The following is a 22,482-nucleotide window of genomic DNA, read 5'->3' on the forward strand; positions in this document are numbered from 1 at the left end:
ATACCTCAAACTTTCGTCAAACCTTCAAACTGGTCTGACTCGGGTTGCTATATCTTTTCCGACTGATCCGACTTTCGGTTTTCCGAAAAACGACCCGGAAAATTCCCAAAATTCCCATTGACTTAACATTGGGTCAAACTTTGTGACCTCATAACTCTGCATCAGACGTTCCTACAGACTTCTAACTGGGCTCATTTAACTCAGTCTAGCCAGCAGCCAATAACTGATGACCTTTAAACTTACTAGCCACTCCCTAGCAACCACTTTTGGCACCCTAGCAACTGTCCCATAGACTTCCATTGTAAAAGACTGCCATTGACTTAACATTGAGTCAACCTTTGTGAGCTCATAACTCTGCATCAGACTGTCCTACAGACTAGAGTCAGGCCTCATTCAACTCAGTCTTGTCAGCAGCCAATCACTGATGACCTTTAGACTTACTAGCCACTCCCTAGCAACCACTTATGGCACCCTAGCAACTGTCCCGTAGACTTCCATTCAAAAGACTCTCATTGACTTAACATGGGATCAAACTTTGTGAGCTCATAACTCTGCAACAGACTGTCATAGAGACTAATGGCTGAGCTCATTTAACTCAGTCTAGCCAGCAGCCAATCACTGATGGCCTTTTAACTTTCTAGCCACACCCCTAACTACCACATACTGCACCCTAGCAACTGTCCTATAGAATGTAATTAGCTGTGCTATCAAATGCTTATAATTCTAACATGCTAATGACATGCCAATCATGCTAGCAATATGCTACTCATATGCTAATCATGCTAATGACATGCTAACTCATACTGGAAACATGCTAATGACATGCTAATTTGTACTAGAATCATGCTAGTAACATGCTAATTCATACTAGACTCATGTTAATAACTGGCCTACATGCATATCTTTGCATAGCAGTGTCCTATTGACTTGGGGGATGGCTCATCTGACCCAGACAACCAATGAGCATCTCAATATGATAATAAAGCTCACAAGCCACGCCCCCAAATTGATTCCATAGACTTCCATTAAAATAGGCCAAGATGCATATCTTTGCATAGCAGTGTCATAGAGACACGGGGCTTGGTTCATTTGACTAAGACAACCAACCACATTCAAGTTCACTCTGTAACCTCGCCCATAGCAACAAAACAGAGTACCCTAGCAACCATTCATCAACAGCTATATCTCAGCATCAGAACATCGTAGAGACTTGGAGATTGGCTCGTTTGACTCATGCTAGCAAACGGAACTTCCTATATGCTACACATGCTAGCAGTGACTAGCTACATGCTAATATTGACTAGCCAAGTACTGTAACTTGCTAGAAATGCTTACTAAGTATAAATGTTTTATCAAGCATGTATGTGAGGCTTGCCTAGTAACCAACCAGGGTACCCTAGCAACTGCCTAGCAACCACCCAAATTACCCTAGCAACTGCCTAGCAACCACCTAGCAACGGCCTAGTAATGCCTTAGTAAGGGCCTAGCGACCACTCAGGACACCCAAGCAACCGCCTAGCAACGCCTTAGCAACCACTCAGAATACCTTAGCAACCACCTAGCAACACCTTAGCAACCACCTAGCAACTACTTGGGACACCTTAGCAACCGCCTAGCAACAGCTAAGCAACCACCTAGCAACCACTCAGAACACCCTAGCAACCGCCTAGCAACACCTTAGCAACCACCTAGCAACCACTCAGGACACCCTAGCAACCACCTAGCAACACCTTAGCAACCACTCAGAATACCCTAGCAACCATCTAGCAACCACTTAGGACACCTTAGCAACCACCTAGCAACACCTTAGCAACCACCTAGCAACCACTCAGAACACCCTAGCAACTGCCTAGCAACACCTTAGCAACCACCTAGCAACCACTTACGACACTTTAGCAACCGCCTAGCAACACCTTAGCAACCACTTAGGACACCTTAGCAACCACCTAGCAACCACTCAGAACACCCTAGCAACCGCCTAGCAACACCTTAGCAACCACCTAGCAACCACTCAGGACACCCTAGCAGCCACCTAGCAACACCTTAGCAACTACCTAGCAACCACTCAGGACACCCTAGCAACCACTTAGCAACGCCTTAGCAACCACTCAGAATACCCTAGCAACCACCTAGCAACCACTTAGGACACCTTAGCAACCACCTAGCAACACCTTAGCAACCACTCAGAACACCCTAGCAACCGCCTAGCAACACCTTAGCAACCACCTAGCAACCACTCAGAATACCCTAGCGACCACCTTGCAACACCTTAGTAACCACTTAACAACTAGTCAGAACACCTTAGCAACTGCCTAGCACCACCTTAGCAACCACCTAGCAACCATTCAAAACACCCTAGCAACCGTCTAGCAACTCCTTAGCAACCACCTAGCAACTAGTCAGACCACCTTAGCAACTGTCTTGCACCACCTTAGCAACCACCTACCAACCACTTAAAACACCCTAGCAACCGCCTAGTAAAATGCTAATTCATGCTAGAATCATGCTAACAACATGCTAATTCATGCTAGAATCATGCAAGTAACATGCTAATTTATGCTAGAATTATGCTAACAACATGCTAGAATCATGCTAGAATCATGCTAGTAACATGCTAATTCATGCTAGAATTATCCTAGTAGCATGCTAATTCATGCTAGAATCATGCTAGTAACATGCTAATTCATGCTAGAATCACGCTAACAACATGCTAATTCATGCTAGAATCATGCTAGTAACATGCTAATTCATGCTAGAATCATGCTAACAACATGCTAATTCATGTAAGAATCATGCTACTAACATGCTAATTCATGCTAGTAATATGTTAACTCAAGCTAAAATCATACTAAAATGCTATTTACACTTTAAAGTCACTTCAAACTTTCATATTCGGCTTTTCAAGCCACCATAAAGTTTGTCCTCAAACTTTAATATCTAGTTATTATTCTGCTTCTTCTTCTTCTTCTTCTTTCTTCTGAGACTAATTTTAAAGTCTATCTCCTCCTAACCCTTTCAAGCTTCATACCTCAAACTTTCGTCAAACCTTCAAACTGGTCTGACTCGGGTTGCTATATCTTTTCCGACTGATCCGACTTTCGGTTTTCCGAAAAACGACCCGGAAAATTCCCAAAATTCCCATTGACTTAACATTGGGTCAAACTTTGTCACCTCATAACTCTGCATCAGACTGTCCTACAGACTTCTAACTGGGCTCATTTAACTCAGTCTAGCCAGCAGCCAATAACTGATGACCTTTAAACTTACTAGCCACTCCCTAGCAACGACTTTTGGCACCCTAGCAACTGTCCCATAGACTTCCATTGTAAAAGACTGCCATTGACTTAACATTGAGTCAACCTTTGTGAGCTCATAACTCTGCATCAGACTGTCCTACAGACTAGAGTCAGGCCTCATTCAACTCAGTCTAGTCAGTAGCCAATCACTGATGGCCTTTAGACTTACTAGCCACTCCCTAGCAACCACTTATGGCACCCTAGCAACTGTCCCGTAGACTTCCATTCAAAAGACTGTCATTGACTTAACATGGGATCAAACTTTGTGAGCTCATAACTCTGAATCAGACTGTCATACAGACTAATGGCTGAGCTCATTTAACTCAGACTACCAAACTGCCAATAAATGATTAGCTTTTAACTTTCTAGCCACACCCCTAACTACCACATACTGCACCCTAGCAACTGTCCTGTAGACTTCCATTACAAAAGACTCTCATTGACTTAACATGGGATCAAACTTTGTGAGCTCATAACTCTGCATCAGACTGTCATACAGACTAATGGCTGAGCTCATTTAACTCAGACTACCAAACTGCCAATAACTGATGAGCTTTTAACTTTCTAGCCACACCCCTAACTACCACATACTGCACCCTAGCAACTGTCCCGTAGACTTCCATTAAAATAGGCCAAGATGCATATCTTTGCAAAGCAGTGTCATAGAGACATGGGGGTTGGTTCTTTGACTAAGACAACCAACCACATTCAAGTTCACTCTGTAACCTCGCCCATAGCAACAAAACAGAATACCCTAGCAACCATTCATCAACAGCTATATCTCAGCATCAGAACATCGTAGAGACTTGGAGATTGGCTCGTTTGACTCATGCTAGAAAACGGAACTTCCTATATGCTACACATGCTAGCAGTGACTAGCTACATGCTAATATTGACTAGCCAAGTACTGTAACTTGCTAGAAATGCTTACTAAGTATAAATGTTTTATCAAGCATGTATGTAAGGCTTGCCTAGTAACCAACCAGGGTACCCTAGCAACTGCCTAGCAACCACCCAAATTACCCTAGCAACTGCCTAGCAACCACCTAGCAACGGCCTAGTAATGCCTTAGTAAGGGCCTAGCGACCACTCAGGACACCCTAGCAACCGCCTAGCAACGCCTTAGCAACCATTCAGAATACCTTAGCAACCACTTAGCAACACCTTAGCAACCACCTAGCAACCACTTGGGACACCTTAGCAACCGCCTAGCAACACCTTAGCAACCACCTAGCAACCACTCAGAACACCCTAGCAACTGCCTAGCAACGCCTTAGCAACCACCTAGCAACCACTCAGGGCACCCTAGCAACCACCTAGCAACGCCTTAGCAACCACTCAGAATACCCTAGCAACCATCTAGCAACAACTTAGGACACCTTAGCAACCACCTAGCAACACCTTAACAACCACCTAGCAACCACTCAGAACACCCTAGCAACCGCCTAGCAACACCTTAGCAACCACCTAGCACCCACTTAGGACACCCTAGCAACCGCCTAGCAACACCTTAGCAACCACCTAGCAACCACTTAGAACACCTTAGCAACCCCCTAGCAACACCTTAGCAACCACCTAGCAACCACTCAGAACACCCTAGCAACCGCCTAGCAACACCTTAGCAACCACCTAGCAACCACTCAGGACACCCTAGCAACCACCTAGCAACACCTTAGCAACCACCTAGCAACCACTCAGGACACCCTAGCAACCACCTAGCAACACCTTAGCAACCACTCAGAATACCCTAGCAACCATCTAGCAACCACTTAGGACACCTTAGCAACCACCTAGCAACACTTTAGCAACCACCTAGCAACCACTCAGAACACCCTAGCAACTGCCTAGCAACACCTTAGCAACCACCTAGCAACCACTTACGACACCCTAGCAACCGCCTAGCAACACCTTAGCAACCACTTAGGACACCTTAGCAACCACCTAGCAACCACTCAGAACACCCTAGCAACCGCCTAGCAACACCTTAGCAACCACCTAGCAACCACTCAGGACACCCTAGCAGCCACCTAGCAACACATTAGCAACTACCTAGCAACCACTCAGGACACCCTAGCAACCACCTAGCAACGCCTTAGCAACCACTCAGAATACCCTAGCAACCACCTAGCAACCACTTAGGACACCTTAGCAACCACCTAGCAACACCTTAGCAACCACTCAGAACACCCTAGCAACCGCCTAGCAACACCTTAGCAACCACCTAGCAACCACTCAGAATACCCTAGCGACCACCTTGCAACACCTTAGTAACCACTTAGCAACTAGTCAGAACACCTTAGCAACTGCCTAGCACCACCTTAGCAACCACCTAGCAACCATTCAAAACACCCTAGCAACCGTCTAGCAACACCTTAGCAACCACCTAGCAACTAGTCAGACCACCTTAGCAACTGCCTTGCACCACCTTAGCAACCACCTAGCAACCACTTAAAACACCCTAGCAACCGCCTAGTAAAATGCTAATTCATGCTAGAATCATGCTAACAACATGCTAATTCATGCTAGAATCATGCTAGTAACATGCTAATTTATGCTAGAATTATGCTAACAACATGCTAATTCATGCTAGAATCATGCTAGTAACATGCTAATTCATGCTAGAATTATCCTAGTAGCATGCTAATTCATGCTAGAATCATGCTAGTAGCATGCTAATTCATGCTAGAATCACGCTAACAACATGCTAATTCATGCTAGAATCTGGCTAGTAACATGCTAATTCATGCTAGAATCATGCTAACAACATGCTAATTCATGTAAGAATCATGCCACTAACATGCTAATTCATGCTAGTAATATGTTAACTCTAAAAATCATAAGCTAAAATCATAAGCATTATTCATCAGCTAAATTCATACTAAAATGCTATTTACACTTTAAAACCACTTCAAACTTTCAGATTCGGCTTTTCAAGCCACCATAAAGTTTGTCCTCAAACTTTAATATCTAGTTAGTCTTACACTATTTTGTTTTTCTGAAACAACATCGCTGAGTTTTTCTGTTATTATTTCAGCAAATGGGATTGTAAAAAAAAAAAATCATTTGTAGTTACGTTGTTTAAGTGTTCTCAATATTTTTATTTTCTTTTTCAAGCATTTGGGTTTTTACAATAATTCAATTCCAAAATGAATTTCGAAGCAATCTATCAATTACTGGCATGTGCTCAATAAATGGCAAAGCAAAAGTGCAAAAATACCTGCAAAGCAACAAAAAACAAAGCTTTTTTAAAATATATATACATACACACACACAACACAAGTTACACTGCAAAAAAATGCTTCTCTTACTTAGATTTTTTGTCTAGTTTTGAGTCCAAATATCTCACAGTTCTTAAATCAAGAAGAATTTTCTAGACAAGCAAAACATGTTGCCTTGTTTTCAGCAATAATATGCCAAAATTAAGTGATTTTTTCTTAAAACAAGCTAAATAATCTGCCAATGGGGTAAGCAAAACAATCTTGTTTTTCCTTTTGACATAAGATTATTTTGCTTACCCCATTGGCAGATTATTTTGCTTGTTTTAGGTAAAAACTTACTTAATTTTGGCACATTATTGCTGAAAACAAGACAATATGTTTTGCTTGTCTAGAAAATTCTTCTTGATTTAAGAACTGTGAGATATTTGGACTAGAAACAAGACAAAAATCTAAGTAAGAGAAGCATTTTTTGCAGTGTAAATAGAAGTTATGGTCCCTATGATCATAATATATTACCTCGGCATTAAATGATGTCAAGTTTGAAAACTTCCTTCAATGCTTTCTTTAACAAATATCAGTAATAAGGATTAGACACAGCGCTGTTGCTAGACATAAAGCTCTGCTAGAACACAGCCACCATCAACTGCACAATACCCCCAAAATAAATAAATAAAATGTATTATTATTATACAGCTATTATTCTAAATAAATAAAAGAAATCAATCCAATGTAAAGACACAACTGGAGTGATATGTTAAGATCTTCTAAGAAATCTTTTGCATGAATATAAATTTCTTATGACATTCTAGAGAACACAAAATAATGTTTAGAATTATCTGTTGTCTAAGACCTGACACTGAAGGCCAAGAATAAGTCTTACCTCCCTGATCCATCATCTCTTTTCTGTCTGCTTAATCAAAAAATCTATCTTATAGGAGCCATGTATAGTCAAAGTAAGGTCATCAGCATTTTATCCTTTGATTGATTAAACTACATATTTAGGTTTTTACAATAAATCAGTAAAAAAATAAATCATAAAAACATTCTTACAAATACTTGATGTGCTCAATAAATGACAAAACAAAACTGCAACAATTAACTAACTGCAACAAAAAACAAACCTGAAGCAGGTGAGCAAGCTTGTGTGATATTGATTTTATACAACAGTTGAACAGTTTTGGTCCCTAGAATCATAATATATTAGCTGCATTGTCATTAAATGATGTCAAATTTGAAAACAGCAATGCTTTCTTCAGCAAATATCAGTAATAAGGACAAGGCTAAGACTTAATCTGTATTTTGGCTATTTCTGTGCAGAATTTTGCCATTATAAATATCCAAGTCAAATTAGAATCACTTGTTTGCTGGAAGAACCCTCATCTTATAGGACTGGGCCGTTTATATACATTTAGCCGCACCATATTGGTGTTTCTTAACATCTAATTTTTACGATGTGGGTAGTTAGCCCAACGATCAACCCCCAACCTAGAGTGCCAGGACATAAACACATACACTACGAACAATTCAGCTTTCCCAATGCACCTACAGCACATGTCTTTGAATGGTGGGTGTAACTAGAGCACCCTGAGGAAACCCATGTGAACATGGCTAGAACATGCAAACAGAACTGCCAATTGACCGAGCTGAGGCTCAAAACAGTGATCTATGTGCGGTCTCATATTATAAAACACCCACTGAAAGACACATTCACTATTATTGCTGAAATTAATATAATAAGGGAATAAATATACACATTTTCACAAGTACATAAATAGATTGAGGTTTAAAAATCTGTAGATTTCCTTGGACACAGATTTCACGTGGGCCTATTAATAACATAATTATGCATATTAATAACCCCTAGTGCCCATCTGTACCAAGCTCTCATCTCTCCTGCGGTTCTCATCACGCTCAGCCCATTGTTTTGCCAAACCATTAAAAGGCCTATTCATTGCTTGGGCTCTCCTAATTATGCGTTCAGACTTTCTTTTTAAGGTCGTCATGACTTGAAATGACTTCAAAATCTTCCCAATTACGTCTTGAGCTGACAAGGTACCCACACACCCCTCTGTGCAACTCAAAACAACAATAGCTAATCAAGACCGAGGAGAGCGGTGCAAAAATGACACCAGCCAGCATCCAAAGAGAATGACGTAACGGCCACCGACTGTGAAGCCGGACAAAAGGGAAACGACGAAAAGACGGATAATGAAAACAGAGAGGGTGACCTGGAGGGTCATCAGGGTGAAGATTGGGGTTTGTGTCTTCTCAAAGCACCATGGGTGAATGTGTTTGTGTTTGCGCAGGCAGAGGCCAAGGGTTCAGCTCTGACCCAAAGGAAGAGAGAATCAGGGCTTGTGGTCAGGAATCCTAGGGTCACTCTTTAGATGCACATTCCAATTCCTAACAGCGATCCACACATTCCCTACAATGACTTCATTTGACATTAGTGAAGGTCTCAGGACTGGAGGAATGCAACAGGCTACAATACACACAGTCTCTGCCCCATAGGAAGATGTTGTTTTTGAGGTTAGGAAAGCACATCAGGGGTGTAGGCTTTTGTGAGAGCTGCCGGTATCGCAAGTGCAAAGAAAAATATTTTGGGAAGAAATCAAAGCCGGCCCGCACAATGAGAGGGCTGTGTTCTAATGGCAGGGAATTTAGCGTGAAGTGGACTTCGGGGAAAATAACCGGAGTCGATGTGAATTCAATGAACACCAGGGGGAAATTATCAACCTTTTATTTTCAATCTGAATTTTTTAAAAATATAGAAAAAACAGAAGTTATTTACACATACATGCCAACAAGGCACTTATTAAATATCCTTCAGGACCGGAGTATTTTCAAATAGAAATGAACAAGTAGCAATTTAAAAAAACAACACAAAATCCTTCATTTTGTACATCTTCAAATAACAAAACTAATTCACAAAAGCTGAAAATAAACATTAAATAAATAACTTAAACATCAACAAAATATGTACAACACATCACCTCTTGGTTTAGATGCAAAAATCAAACCATGAAGGCAAGTTAGAGAATGTTAACAAGTAGCTGACAAAGTGATTAAGACATGCTGGCTATTGTTGTTAGAGTCTGTTTTTTCTCGCCATATATAGTCTTGTTAGCTGTTATATTATGGGTTACTGATTTATTTTAAACAATATTCCAGCAGAAACACATCCACATTTACTTTCAGCATTTTAGACGAACCGGAATATTTCAAGTCTAAAAATGAAAGTTTATGCCTGACCAGTGTTTGTCTGCATCTTGTAATCAGACTCAAAAGCAAAGGCGATGAAATGCCAAACTTAAAGGGATGGTTAAAGGGATGGTTATGTTAGTTTACTCCCCATCAGGACATCATTATAGTTTAATTCAGTGGAATATTAAAGCAAACGCTCGGCTGAAACTGCGCTCGTTTGATCATTCAGGAAATACTTGCACTTTTGGAGTCAAAAACAAACCAACAAACCAACAAAATTAACCCCCATGATTAATGATAGACAGATATTTTGCAGCAAAGTGATTGGTTTGTGCAAGAACAAGAGATATACGTTATTACCTTTATTCCACACACTAAGCAAACAGTCCTCAGTGCATTTAAGATGGTCTGAAGACTCTCAAAGTGCAGGTAGCCATTGTCTAAAAGATTAAAAATCTTCTTTAATATTCCACTGAAGCCTCCTAGAAGACCCTGAGGGTGAGTAAAGTAACAAAGCATTTGTTTTCAGAAGAGCTAAATGACTAGCATTCTCTGGCTCTCAATCAGTCAGTCAACTGTTCTTTGGTTTCTCCTCCAGTTTTGGTCTGTCTTTGGATGCATTTCTCATGTCTCACAGTTTGCTTTCCTCCTCCTCCAGAGGTCTGTTGAGTCCGGGGATGTACTTGAGCAGCCTCCGCCTGAAGCTCTTCTGTTTTGGTTTGCGCTGCAGGCTGCTGAAGCCTCCGCACTGCTGTTTTTCTCCGTTTGGCACTGCTGATGATGATGCTGATGATGATGATGATGGAGGCCTCAAGTAGCTGCGTGTGCTGGCACTGCGGGTCAGGCTGGTTTTAGCAGTGGTGAAGAGCTCGCTGGCGGGTCGAATGAGACGTGGGCGAGTGTTCTCCTGTTTAGCGTGGATCTGGTCATTGCTGGTGTTGTTGAAGATGCAGGTCTGGTAGAGCGGGTCGTCTTCAGCCGTGGCGGCGCTCAGATGGCTGACGCTGCTGCTGGTGCTGTCGGTTCCCCGTAACGCTCGCAACGCTGCAGGACTCGGAGCTCCCAGACTCCCATAAACACCAGCTGATTCCAGAGACTCGTACATCGCCACATCACTCATCACGATACCTGTGAGAGGGGAAACAGAGTTATATATATGCACACACATACACTATACAGTTGAAGTCTGAATTATTAGCCCCCCTTAGAATTTCCCAAATGATGTTTAACAGATTTAGCACATTTGTACCGGATGTCTGATAATATTTTTTCGTCTGGAGAAAGTCTGATTTGTTTAGTTTTGGCTAGAATAAAAGCAGTTTTAAATTTTTTAAAGAACATTTTAAGGTCAAAATGATTAGCCCCTTTAAGCTATATTTTGTTTCAATAGTCAACAGAACAACCCATCGGTATACAATGACTTGCCTAATGACCCTAACCTGCCTAGTTAACCTAATTAACCTAGTTAAGCCTTTAAATGTCACTTTAAGCTGTGGAAAAGTGTCTAGAAAATATCTAGTCAAATATTATTTACTGTCATCATGGCAAAGATAAAAGAAATCATTTAAGAAATGAATTATTAAAACTAGTTTTTTTAGAAATGTGTTGAAAAAATCTCTGTGTGTATCATTTATTATTGTACAAGATTTAAGATTTAGTTTAAAGTTTAGTTAAGTTTAGTTTAAAAATGTAATTTTTGTCATTCAGTTTTGGACAATGAAGTACAACTATTGAAAGAATTATAAACAAATTTAATTTCAAATTTAATTTAAGCACTTTTAAGGAAAAAAAAACATTGTTTTTGTTTGTTTTTAAGTACTTTCCAGGTTTTGAATCCAAATGTCTGAAATTCCAAGTTCATTTAATTCTTTTCAAGAAGTGTGTGTGGTGTATAATGATTAGCTCTCCTGTAAAATGTTATTTTTTTTACTCATTTCTTTTGTCTTTGCCATGATGACGGTACATACTACTTTAGTTGTTACTTTGCAAGATACCAGTTCTCAACTCAAAGTGCAAATAAAAGGCTTAAAGACATTAATAAGACTGGGTGATTTGGCCTAAAATTAAAATCTTAATTAAATTTTGACTATTACAATAAATGAATGATTATTTTATTTATTTATTTTTTTGCCCTCATAGTTCACAGACAAGTTTTATACAGTAAATGTGCTCACATGATTTTTGAATGAAGGTTGTATTACTTGATTTTAAAATAATTGAAGGAAACACACTATCTACTCATTTAATGATCATCAACAATGAACAACTGAAATTAAAACCTACATTATCTAAAACCAACAGTGGTTTTTACTTATAAAAGAATGAAAATAAATAAGTTGCACTTGTGGAAACAAAATAAATTATTATCAATGTTTTTATATTAAAAGAAGAAAATAAGCAGCACCTCTTCTAAATAAATTACTATACTCTTATATACTCTTGTATATCCTGTAAATAATATTTCAAACAGGGCATTTCTTGCATCTTCTAAAACAAATATTTTTATGTAAATAATTATTTTAATATAAGGGAAAATATGCCGTCTTTAGCTCAGCTTCCAATCATCATCAATGAAGTGCAAAGTAAGGCTCAAGAAAGGGTCATTCGTCCTACTTGACCAGAGATCAGATGTGGCTGCCAAAATATAAATCAGCCTTAACAAAGCGGGGTCACGTGACTTCATACACGGTAGGGAAATAAAGAAATTGAATATTAAAAAAAAAAAAACGACCTGGCAAAATGAGATCGATTATTGGTTCTGAAAGTTACTTTTTGATTAATCGCCCAGCCCTACATGTTAAGATAATTAGGCAAGTCATTTTGCAACAGTTTGTTTCTGACCTTAAAACTATTACAAAATGATTAATTATTAAAAACTGCTTTTATTCCAGCCAAACAAAAAAAAAATCTTCAGAAGAAAAAATATTATAGAAAATATTGTGGAAAAACTCAACTAAGGAAATATTATAAAAAGTGTAAATAATGTATAAATGTTTAAATGTAAGTCCAGAATCTCACAGCCGATCAGTGCATGAAAAAAACAATTGTTTGATCTTATAGTATTAAATGATCATTTTCATTAAGTATCTTTAAAATAAATATTATAACTCTTAGTCTATTATCAGTTGACATTACTTAATCCACTTTGAGGCTATCGGTCCTCTTTAAAATCAAACCGAAAAGACTAGCAAGCGTTTCTAAAAATGTTCCTCCTCATTTACCGCACTGGCCCTCTCACAACTCTGTGCTTGCATTAACTGTTGTGTATACATGCAGAAGTGCTCAAATGTCACATGTCCAACCTTTATACACTAAATCAACCACAAACAGTCGAGGACATATCTAAAGGCCTGGGGTAAGCAAGATCACTATCATGTGTGAAAACTCACCATGCACGAGCCGCTGCTCTTGTACCATCAGAGACCTGTACTCATCCCATTTCTCATGCAGGGTTTGCTGGAGAGGAAATTAAAAAAAAAAAAGATATTAGATGCGTTATTCGGCTGCTCATCATCATCATAGAGAATAGGGAAGTGTGTGGTCAGACTTCACTCTCAGTTCTCTATCGCTACTTCTCTCGTCAAACTCAGCTCACGCTTTTTGGTTGCCCTTACATTTATTTTTATAAAAAATAAAGACAACTAACTTTTCTATTTATTTTAATAATGTTAATTAATAATAATAAACAAATAAACCTATAATTAAGCAATTATTATAATATTATAAGGACTTTTCCAGATATACACCAATATTTACTTTTTTATAACAGAATGTAGATGTTTTTTGCCTAATAATAAAACTTGATGCATAATATTGTACTAAATAACACGCGGACATAAATCAACAGTATTTCTAATGAAATTTAGTGAAAAAAAAATAATTTTAGAGAAATTGCTATGGTATTTCACTTTTTAAATTAATATTTTTTACTTTGGTTTTTAAACCTTATTATAACATTTTTTCATATTTTGAATAAATGTACTTTTTTTACATTCTTTATTTCTACATTAACATTTGGTTGTCATTTTTATTTCCTTCCTTTCCATATATTTTATTTCATTTTGAAATAAAATAATTTTAGGCTTTTATTTTTAATCTTTGTATTTTCCATTAAATGTTTATAATTGTTTTACAGCTTAAATGTAATAATCAAAACTTCTTTGTAATACTTTAAACAACAACAAAAATGAAGTGAGTGTTAAATATCATTAATTAAAAATGCAATTACCATTCAAGCTAAAAATTTTATATAAATGACATCTTATAGCTGATATGGCACCACTATATTTTCTATAAACTTTATTAAATTGGTAGATTTTTAACATTCCTGTGTCCACTTGTTGTCAACAATTAATGTTTAGTTTTATTTAAATAACTTCTTGTTTATCCACAACAAAAGCAAAACATTGTGTCAAAACATGGCACTTTTAATGGGAGAGTATAATTTCTAGACAAATCGGCCTAGGAAATAGCGACTTTTCATCTGTATCAGTACATGATGTAACTACAGGAGAGTAAAGCTTAAATAGGAAAATAGAAAAACTCTTTGATATTCTTTGAACTCATTTTTTTTATAATTATTGTTTTGGGGTTTTCACCTTTAATGGGTGGGAAAGTGTAGAGCAGGGGTCTCAAACTCGCGGCCCGCGGGCCATTTGCGGCCCTCAGTGCAATATTTTGTGGCCCGCGCCGACCGCTGTACTCTGACAGAATCAGCGGAGCGGGGAGATAGAGCGCTCCCCGCTCCGCTGATTCTATCCGTACACAGCGCGCTTGTCACTCAATGCGCTTGTCGCGCGCGTTCTGATCAGCTGTGTTGTCGCGCGCGTACTCAAGAGCGATGTTATCGCGCGCCTACTGAAGGGCGGGACCGAGGGTGTGTCGCGTCGCGGGGGCACTTTCGATCATTTTGGAAGGGCACTTTCTATGCAAGACTAAAAAGGGCATGTGCTCTGCACAGGTTAAGCCCTATGTGTGCACGTGCCTGCCCTGCATCTTATATATATATTGATATTATAGGTAGATACAGACTGGTACAGACTGATGTGACTGGAGTGGGGTGGGGGTGTTTTATTTATACATATATACGCCTTTTTTTAGGTGAGTGAATGGAAGTTTTGAGTGAGTTCCCCCACTTTTTTCCCTAGGACTTCAATAAGTCAAAGTACAGGTCTAGACTTAATGATGATCATCTTCAAGCCATACTGAGGGTCTCAACTGCTTCCGCTCTAAAGCCAAATGTGGTTCAGATTTGTGAGAAGAAGCGCTGTCAAGTCTCTGGCAGCAAGAAGTAGGCAAAAGATGCCATGTTCAGAAGAACTGTTCATAATCTTCACTCAATGTTCTATTAATGTTCAGGACATTTCATGTTCAGAAGAAATAATTAAAACTGTTAATAATGACATTTGAGGACTTTTTTTTGTAAAATACCTTATGCGGCCCAGCCTCACCCAGACTTTGCCTCCTGCGGCCCCCAGGTAAATTGAGTTTGAGACCCCTGGTGTAGAGTATTGACAGGAAAGCATGGGGAGCAGAGAGTGGGAAAGGATCAGCATAGAACTGCGAGGCAGGAATTGAACTCAGGTCGCCGTGATCACCGGAGTGCATGGGTCGACGCACTAACCACTACACCACTGGTGCCGAGATGCTAACGGTCTAATCTAATTCAATGATCTATGCTAAGCTAAGCTGAAAGTGTTCCTGCCAGACCCAGAAATCAGCATAACCAATTAAAAAATTATTTAACTTTTTATTCCTTTAAGTTAAGTCAATTTACCCATTCCAAGATACAGGTTTTGTTTTTAAAGTAAAGTCAACATTTCACATTTAAGGCAATGTATTTACTCACATTTTTTCAGTAAAATAACTAATCACTTTTTAAAGTCTACAACTTTGTAATTTTTTACCCAGATCTTTTAACTTTCAAAAATAAAAAATACATTTAAAATTTTAATTTGACAGCCCAGGCATCTTCGTTCACTTTGCAGATTATGGTGAAGAGTGTAAAAATGTGTTTTTCTCCTTGTGTCAGCTGTACTGTATGTGGTATGTAAGGATTAAGAGGGGACAGGTGTAGCGTGAGGGGAAACAGGTGTGATCGCCCCTAGTGTTTCTGTGCCAGAGCGGGGCAGCTGTGTTAACATGCTCGCCTTACGTTACAACACTTGTAAATGCTCGATATGTGCATGTCGCTTTACACATGGTTAAAGAGACTCACCTTTAGATACTGCAGACGAGCTTCCAGTTCTGCTTTTCTTATAGAGTCGCTGTAGACGGTTTCTAGCCTAAACACAGGAACAAAAACAACACAGTGATGCATGTCAAAAGTCATTTCCTTTGTTGTGAGAGTAAAAGATTAGATGTCTGATTATGATATGACTGCATCTAGATAAAGTTAAATAAGCGAGTTTATATATACCAAAAGTATATTAAATGCAAGAAATGTGTCTACTTACTGTTTTAAATAAAAAATAAAATAAATATGGGTAAAAATATAAGTAAAATATTTATGTAAAAATGTTTGTTGCTTTATTTATACATTTAAATACATTTACATTTGTAAATAAACCTATTAACTAATAAACCTATTGGTTTTAAAGAAAAACTTTTTAAAAATAAATGAAAATGTAACTATAATAATAATAATAAAATGTATAAATGTAAATAAACCTATAAACTAAGAAACCTACAGTATTGGTTTTAAAGAAGGTTTTTTAACTATAAAAATATTATTCTTTAATTGATAAATTAATAAATAACTATTAATAAATGAATTAGTATTTTGCAGCTGCAACTATAATAATAATGTTAATTATTTATCCAATTATTTATTTTGTGCTGAATAAGCCTCTCACTAATGTTACTAATTATGCTATTATTTATTAAATTAATGACATTTTACTTTTTGTTTTCTGTAAAAAAGCATCATATATATATATTATGTTCATCATTATACTGTATATTATGCTACGAAAAGAGCTCACAAACCTTCAGAATTTTTTTTTGGCTTTACAAAACTTTATCTTTAAGTATTTTCACACTAAAATCTACTAAAAACAGCAATTAAAGGCCCTTCAAACCACAACAAATCTGAATAAGAGCGAGGCGGTAACCCAAAACTCCCCTTCCCCCAAATGTATATGATTTCATTGGTGATGTGAATATGAAGCGGGAGCCTCTTTTTAACGGGCTCCTGTAAACATTCTCATTTACAGCAGGACCCCGGTGTTTAAAAGTGGAAATAATTGGGTTAAAAGCCATGGAGGGCCTTCATGTGGTTCGCATCTTCGCTTTCCACACTTTATAAATGGAGGTTCATTTTCACGGGCCTTTCATCTTTTATTGAACAGGAAATAAAAAGGGGGAAGGAAAGTGTGCTTCCAATCAAGCAATAGCAGATCTTATTCTTTAAGCTAATCAGAAAAGAAACCACTGGTACACTGGAATTATTTAGATTTCATTTCAGCTCCTTTATTGGGGAAAGTGTGACGGTATTTGGATTCTTTAGAAAATCAGAGATGGAAGAATGTTGGATATTTACAAACCTAATGTTGTTTCCTGATGATTTAATGAGCTGGACAATTTCTTTATGGCGAAATCCGTCAACTGAAGTGTCGTTCACGCTGGCAATCGTGTCACCTATAAAAAAATTAATTAAATCACAGAGAAAAGTGTTAAACTGAGAACACGTTTGGTTGGAAAATAAATAAAATAAAACCTAAAAAAGTTGTTAGTTCTCTGGATCTGCTTTTTATAGCCACATGTCTGTCGTAAAATGTTAAATTATGTTTACTTTGATAAAATAAGTGTTTTACCTAACTACTGAATAATACACATTTAAAACACTTCAGACAAGAATATTATCATTTTAGACCATTTATTTACTGAAAATGACATTAAGTCAATATAAAATATTCCATATGTGTAAACCTTTTAATATTAATTTAATTAAATTAATTTAGTTATTACACACATTTTATTTACTCAATAGTTAAAATATCAAAACTATTTTTATTTCATTTTATTTATTTATTTACACACATTTTATTTACTCAATATTTAAAACACACACACACACACACACACACACACACACACACACACACACACATATATACATATATATATATATATATATATATATATATATATATATATATATATATATATATATATATATATATATATATATATATATATATATATATTTTAAACATACATTTGATTTACTTAATATTACATATCTCACTATTTTTAATAGATTTGATTATTTACACATACATGTTATTTACTCAATATTTAAAATATATATATTTTTTTATTAATTGTAATAATTTTCCATACATTTACTCAATATTTAAATAATAATAATAATAATAATAATAATAATAAATAGTTTTCATATTTTAAAATGAGCAAATAAAATGTGTTTAAATAAATATTTTTTTATTTAAACAAACATTTTATATACTGAAAATTTAACATATGAAAGCTGATTTTTTACAATTCTTATATTGATGATATATCATTTTCTGCCAAATGCACTAAATGTTAATATTTCTATGTAAAATCTTGAAGACACGTTGTCATTAATGTTTATATAAACCAAAAGCTAACAAACTTTAAGTGGCCTTTTAATTTTTTCATCCTCTATTGCCATATTTTCCAGAATATAGGTCCATCTTTTAGCACGCAAAACATGCTGCCATTATAAATCTAATTAACTTGACGCCAGCAAAAACACGTCAGTGCATTTTTTTCCCCCTTCTGGCGTGACTTCGAGCTGAAAACACTTTGTTCATTGCAACTTTTTTCTTCATTACATCAAATGATTGTTTCCCTGAAGGGTTTTTGGGACGCATCTGTTAAGGGCCTGAACGGCACACATCAATCTGTAATAAAACAATTCCTTTTCTCCTCTGAGAGTTTTGGGTTGTCTGGTGATGAGGTCATGTTCTTTTGAGCGACAGGCCAGGCAGGACAATGGCGCAAAGCATGCAGGGAATGCAGGAAGTGAAACCAACACACGCACGGCAACACCGGGTAGGAGTTCCTCTTCACTGCTGAACTGACATCAGTTTATCTGACATGCAGAACTGTCAAATCGTGGACACAGAAAAGTTCAACTGATCTCAGGACAGAGTAAGCAAGTTTTCACATGAAGAACTCCTTGTTCTCTTCAGATAATAGAAAGGAATGCAGAATCTGCATTTTAAATTTCCTTAAAGCGCTAACAAATCATTAAAGCCTGAATATGGCTTTCCAGGATAATGACACAGATGTATTTTTGAGACATTTCTTGATCTTCTTCTCAACTGGTTTTGCATAAAGTTGCCATTAAGCTTCTATAAAGATTAATACACAAGTTCCAGGTTAACATCTGGCAACCGTTGTAGGGGTTTTCTGTACATAGCAGTAAATAATAATAGATATTACAAGGAGTTTAATAAAAAAATAGCTAAATTGTATAATGTATAATTTGTTTCATAGAACAAAACAGGCATTGAGTAATTTTGATAACAGGCCTCAGTTTGCTTGTACATTTACTCTACTTTTTCAAAAAAAAATGTGAACAAGTTTTGATATTGAAAGAAATCATTAATTAAATCGATCAAAATTGAATAAAACTATTAAAATGTTACAATTAATCTGTATTTTTAAAAACTGTCCTTTTGAACTTCCCATTCATACAAGATTCTTGAAAATATTCCACAAAACTATTAAACAGCAGTGCTTTTAATCCTGATATAACAACAAATTATTTCTAAAAAATCATTTATCACTGAAAACAGGCTTATCAGGACAGCCCTTTTTAATTTATGACATGTAAAATATTAATGTCAAAACAGGAAGAGCAAAAACAAAAAGGAAATGACATGATGCTCAGAATAAAACCTCAGATTAATGAAAGGACTGTGCAGAAGCAAGCATCCCACACATGCACACAAATAAAATAATCTGACTTTACTCTATATGGTTGTACTTCTACCCACCCCAATTCTTTTCTGTAGCAGTAATGAATAAAAATAGATATTACTAGTTCAAACAAAATAGCAAAAATGTCATTCAGAATAAACAAAAATGAACAGCAATATTTAATTTAAGACTTATGTCAAGTACAGGAAGTTTGAAAACACAAATAAATGTTCAGAAATAAACCATGTGGCGGCATCCAAACCATCTACTACTCAGTAGGTACTACATTTGAATGTAAATGTACTACTCAGCTGTGTACGTTCTATACAGTATGAGTAGTGTGAATGGAACTCGGACGTACTACAACTGTCAATTAGTCATAATCACGTGACCTACGTCGATTCACTTCCATTTTATGAATTCTCTCGCGGGGCATCATGGGATAGTGTAGCGTGTATTTGATGCACACTTTAGAATCTCGCCAGAGGTAATAGGTAATTAAGGTACTTTTTGCATACTGTTTTTCGAATACTATGAATTCGGACATACTACTCAGCTTGCATACTGTTTTTAGCATACTACCTAGTACTACATTTGAACTGAAATGTACTACTCTGCTGTTAGAAAAGTACGTTCTATACAGTATGAGTAGTATGAATTGAACTCGGATGTACTACATCCGCAATTTTGTCATGATCATGTGACCTACGTCGCTTCACTTTCATTCATGAATTCTCTCGTGGGGCATCATGGGATAGCGCAGCATGCATCCAATGCGCACTTCAGAATCTCACCGGATGTAGTAGGTCATTTGGTTGCTTCTCGCATACTGTTTTTCAACTACTATAAACTCTGACATACTACTCAGTTAGCACACTGTTTTTAGCATACTCACTAGTAGGTACTACATCTGAATGTAAATGTACTACTCGGCTTTTAAAAAAGTACGTTCTATAAAGAATGAATGTCAGAAGTATAAATGGAACTGGGATGTACTACATCCACCATTTAGTCATGATCACGTGACCTACGTTGCTTCACTCCCATTCGTGAAATCTCTTGCGGGGCATCATGGGATGGTGCAGCTTGCATCAGATGTGCACTTCGGGATCTCGCCAGAGGTAATAGGTCATTTAGGTACTTTTCCCATACTGTTTTTCGATTACTATGAATTCGGACGTACTACTCAGCGTGCATACAGTTTTTAGCATACTACTTATTAGGTACTACATTTGAATTTAAATGTACTACTCGTGCTATACAGACATTCATCAGTAGTAAGATGTACTACATCCGCCATTTTGTCATGATCACGTTTTTTTGAATACCATGAATTACCATACTACTCAGCTCGCATATTATTTTTAGCTTTCTATATAGTATGGAAGTATTCGATTTCAGATGCAGTGTCAGTTTGACAATAGACTGACTTGACGATCTCCGATTGTATAGTTTGAAACTCCACATACAGTTTATGCAGTAAACAATCAAGAGTTCTACACAAGTGATTTGTGCTGGGACAACATGAAGGAATTAAGTAAACCTGTTAGTTTAAACAAATTTAGGCTGATTGAACAAAAAATAAATAAAATCAGTTATCCCACCAAAAAACTCTCTTTTAGTCTTTTTAGCTAACTTTAAATAAGTAGTTTAAACAAACGTCATTAAAGGCTACATGAGCGCTGTGCTGTTATATTTGCTCTTGCTTAAACAGTAGATCCGCCACTCAACCGTTCTATTGTTGACAGACTGACGAGCTCTTACAGTGAGAAAACACTTACAATCCCTCTGACAAAAAAATGACTCCAATTCAACACGCTCTCATTTTACTACATAACAGGATGTTGGGAGAGCTAGATGAGGGAAAGTGATCCTTGTTATTGCTTTGAATTGCACTCCCTGTGACCTTAAGGAGCTCCCTGAATATTCAAGCCCATGTGTCAAATGGCAGTTAAAAGCAGAACTCAATGAGCAAACACAAAGGGCGCCATTAGTGTGAGCACACTTACCAACTTTAAGGCCTGCGAGTAGAGCGGGACTGTCTTCGTGGACTTTGCAAACAAAGGTGCACATCTCCACCGAGTTCTCACTTTGGTGATGAAGCCCGTATGTCTGTTGACACACAATAATAAAAAAAAAGAAAGTTCATGTTAGGGTGTCTCATGTTGGGGAGTAATACAGATATGCATTCAGAAAGTACACAGTTTCAAAGATGATTCCTTGGATTTACTTTTTTAAGATAAGTGGTTGTAAACAACTTATTTGGGCTGAATTTAAACAAACAAATTAAAGTTGAACATTACTAAATATGATTAGTTTGTTTAAAATTCAACCCAGATAAATTGGAAAAAAAGATTTCTGCAAAATCAATCAATCAAAATGAAATCACAATTGCTATGTTACAAAATGTCATGCACATCTTGTAAAGGAAGTGCGGTTGTGTGATCAGCAGAGATCAAATCTCTTCCAAAAGGCCAGAGGGCGCTCTTGTGTGAAAACTCAAAACACTCATGAAATCCCTATAACAGTTAGTGATGAGACGTTTAGATCATTTTACTCGACTCGAACCTTTGAGTCTCGTTAATGGAGTCATTTTGTTCAATTCGTTCAATTTGCCAAAATAACATTAAAATGTTAAGAGATACTTTTAAACACATCTACAACTAGCCCAAACGTAGATCGCACCACAAACAAGTCAAGACTAGAATGCTACAAAGAAAGAGAAACTAACCCTTCATCGTTTACCCGGTGTATTATCTACGATTAGCTCCACTCACCTCTTCTAGCATGTCTTCAAATCTGAGTCGTTCGTTCACCTGACACCTATCAAATCTTTTTCCGGATCTAAA

General features: G+C 37.1%; 1 protein-coding gene across 1 annotated transcript in view; it reads right to left on the reverse strand.

The window, feature by feature from the left end:
• Nucleotides 1-9,240: 9,240 nt before the first annotated feature.
• tamalin (trafficking regulator and scaffold protein tamalin) overlaps nt 9,241-22,482 on the reverse strand; it is a 33,191-nt gene continuing 19,949 nt past the window's right edge. The window contains 5 exon segments of the mRNA NM_001039924.1: nt 9,241-10,846; nt 13,108-13,174; nt 15,936-16,002; nt 17,263-17,356; nt 21,643-21,745. Coding sequence (NP_001035013.1) covers nt 10,350-10,846; nt 13,108-13,174; nt 15,936-16,002; nt 17,263-17,356; nt 21,643-21,745 — 828 coding nt within the window. The 3' untranslated portion in view covers nt 9,241-10,349.

This window comes from Danio rerio, chromosome 23, assembly GCF_052040795.2.
Source record: "Danio rerio strain M-AB ecotype USA chromosome 23, GRCz13ab, whole genome shotgun sequence".
Lineage (NCBI taxonomy): Eukaryota > Metazoa > Chordata > Actinopteri > Cypriniformes > Danionidae > Danio > Danio rerio.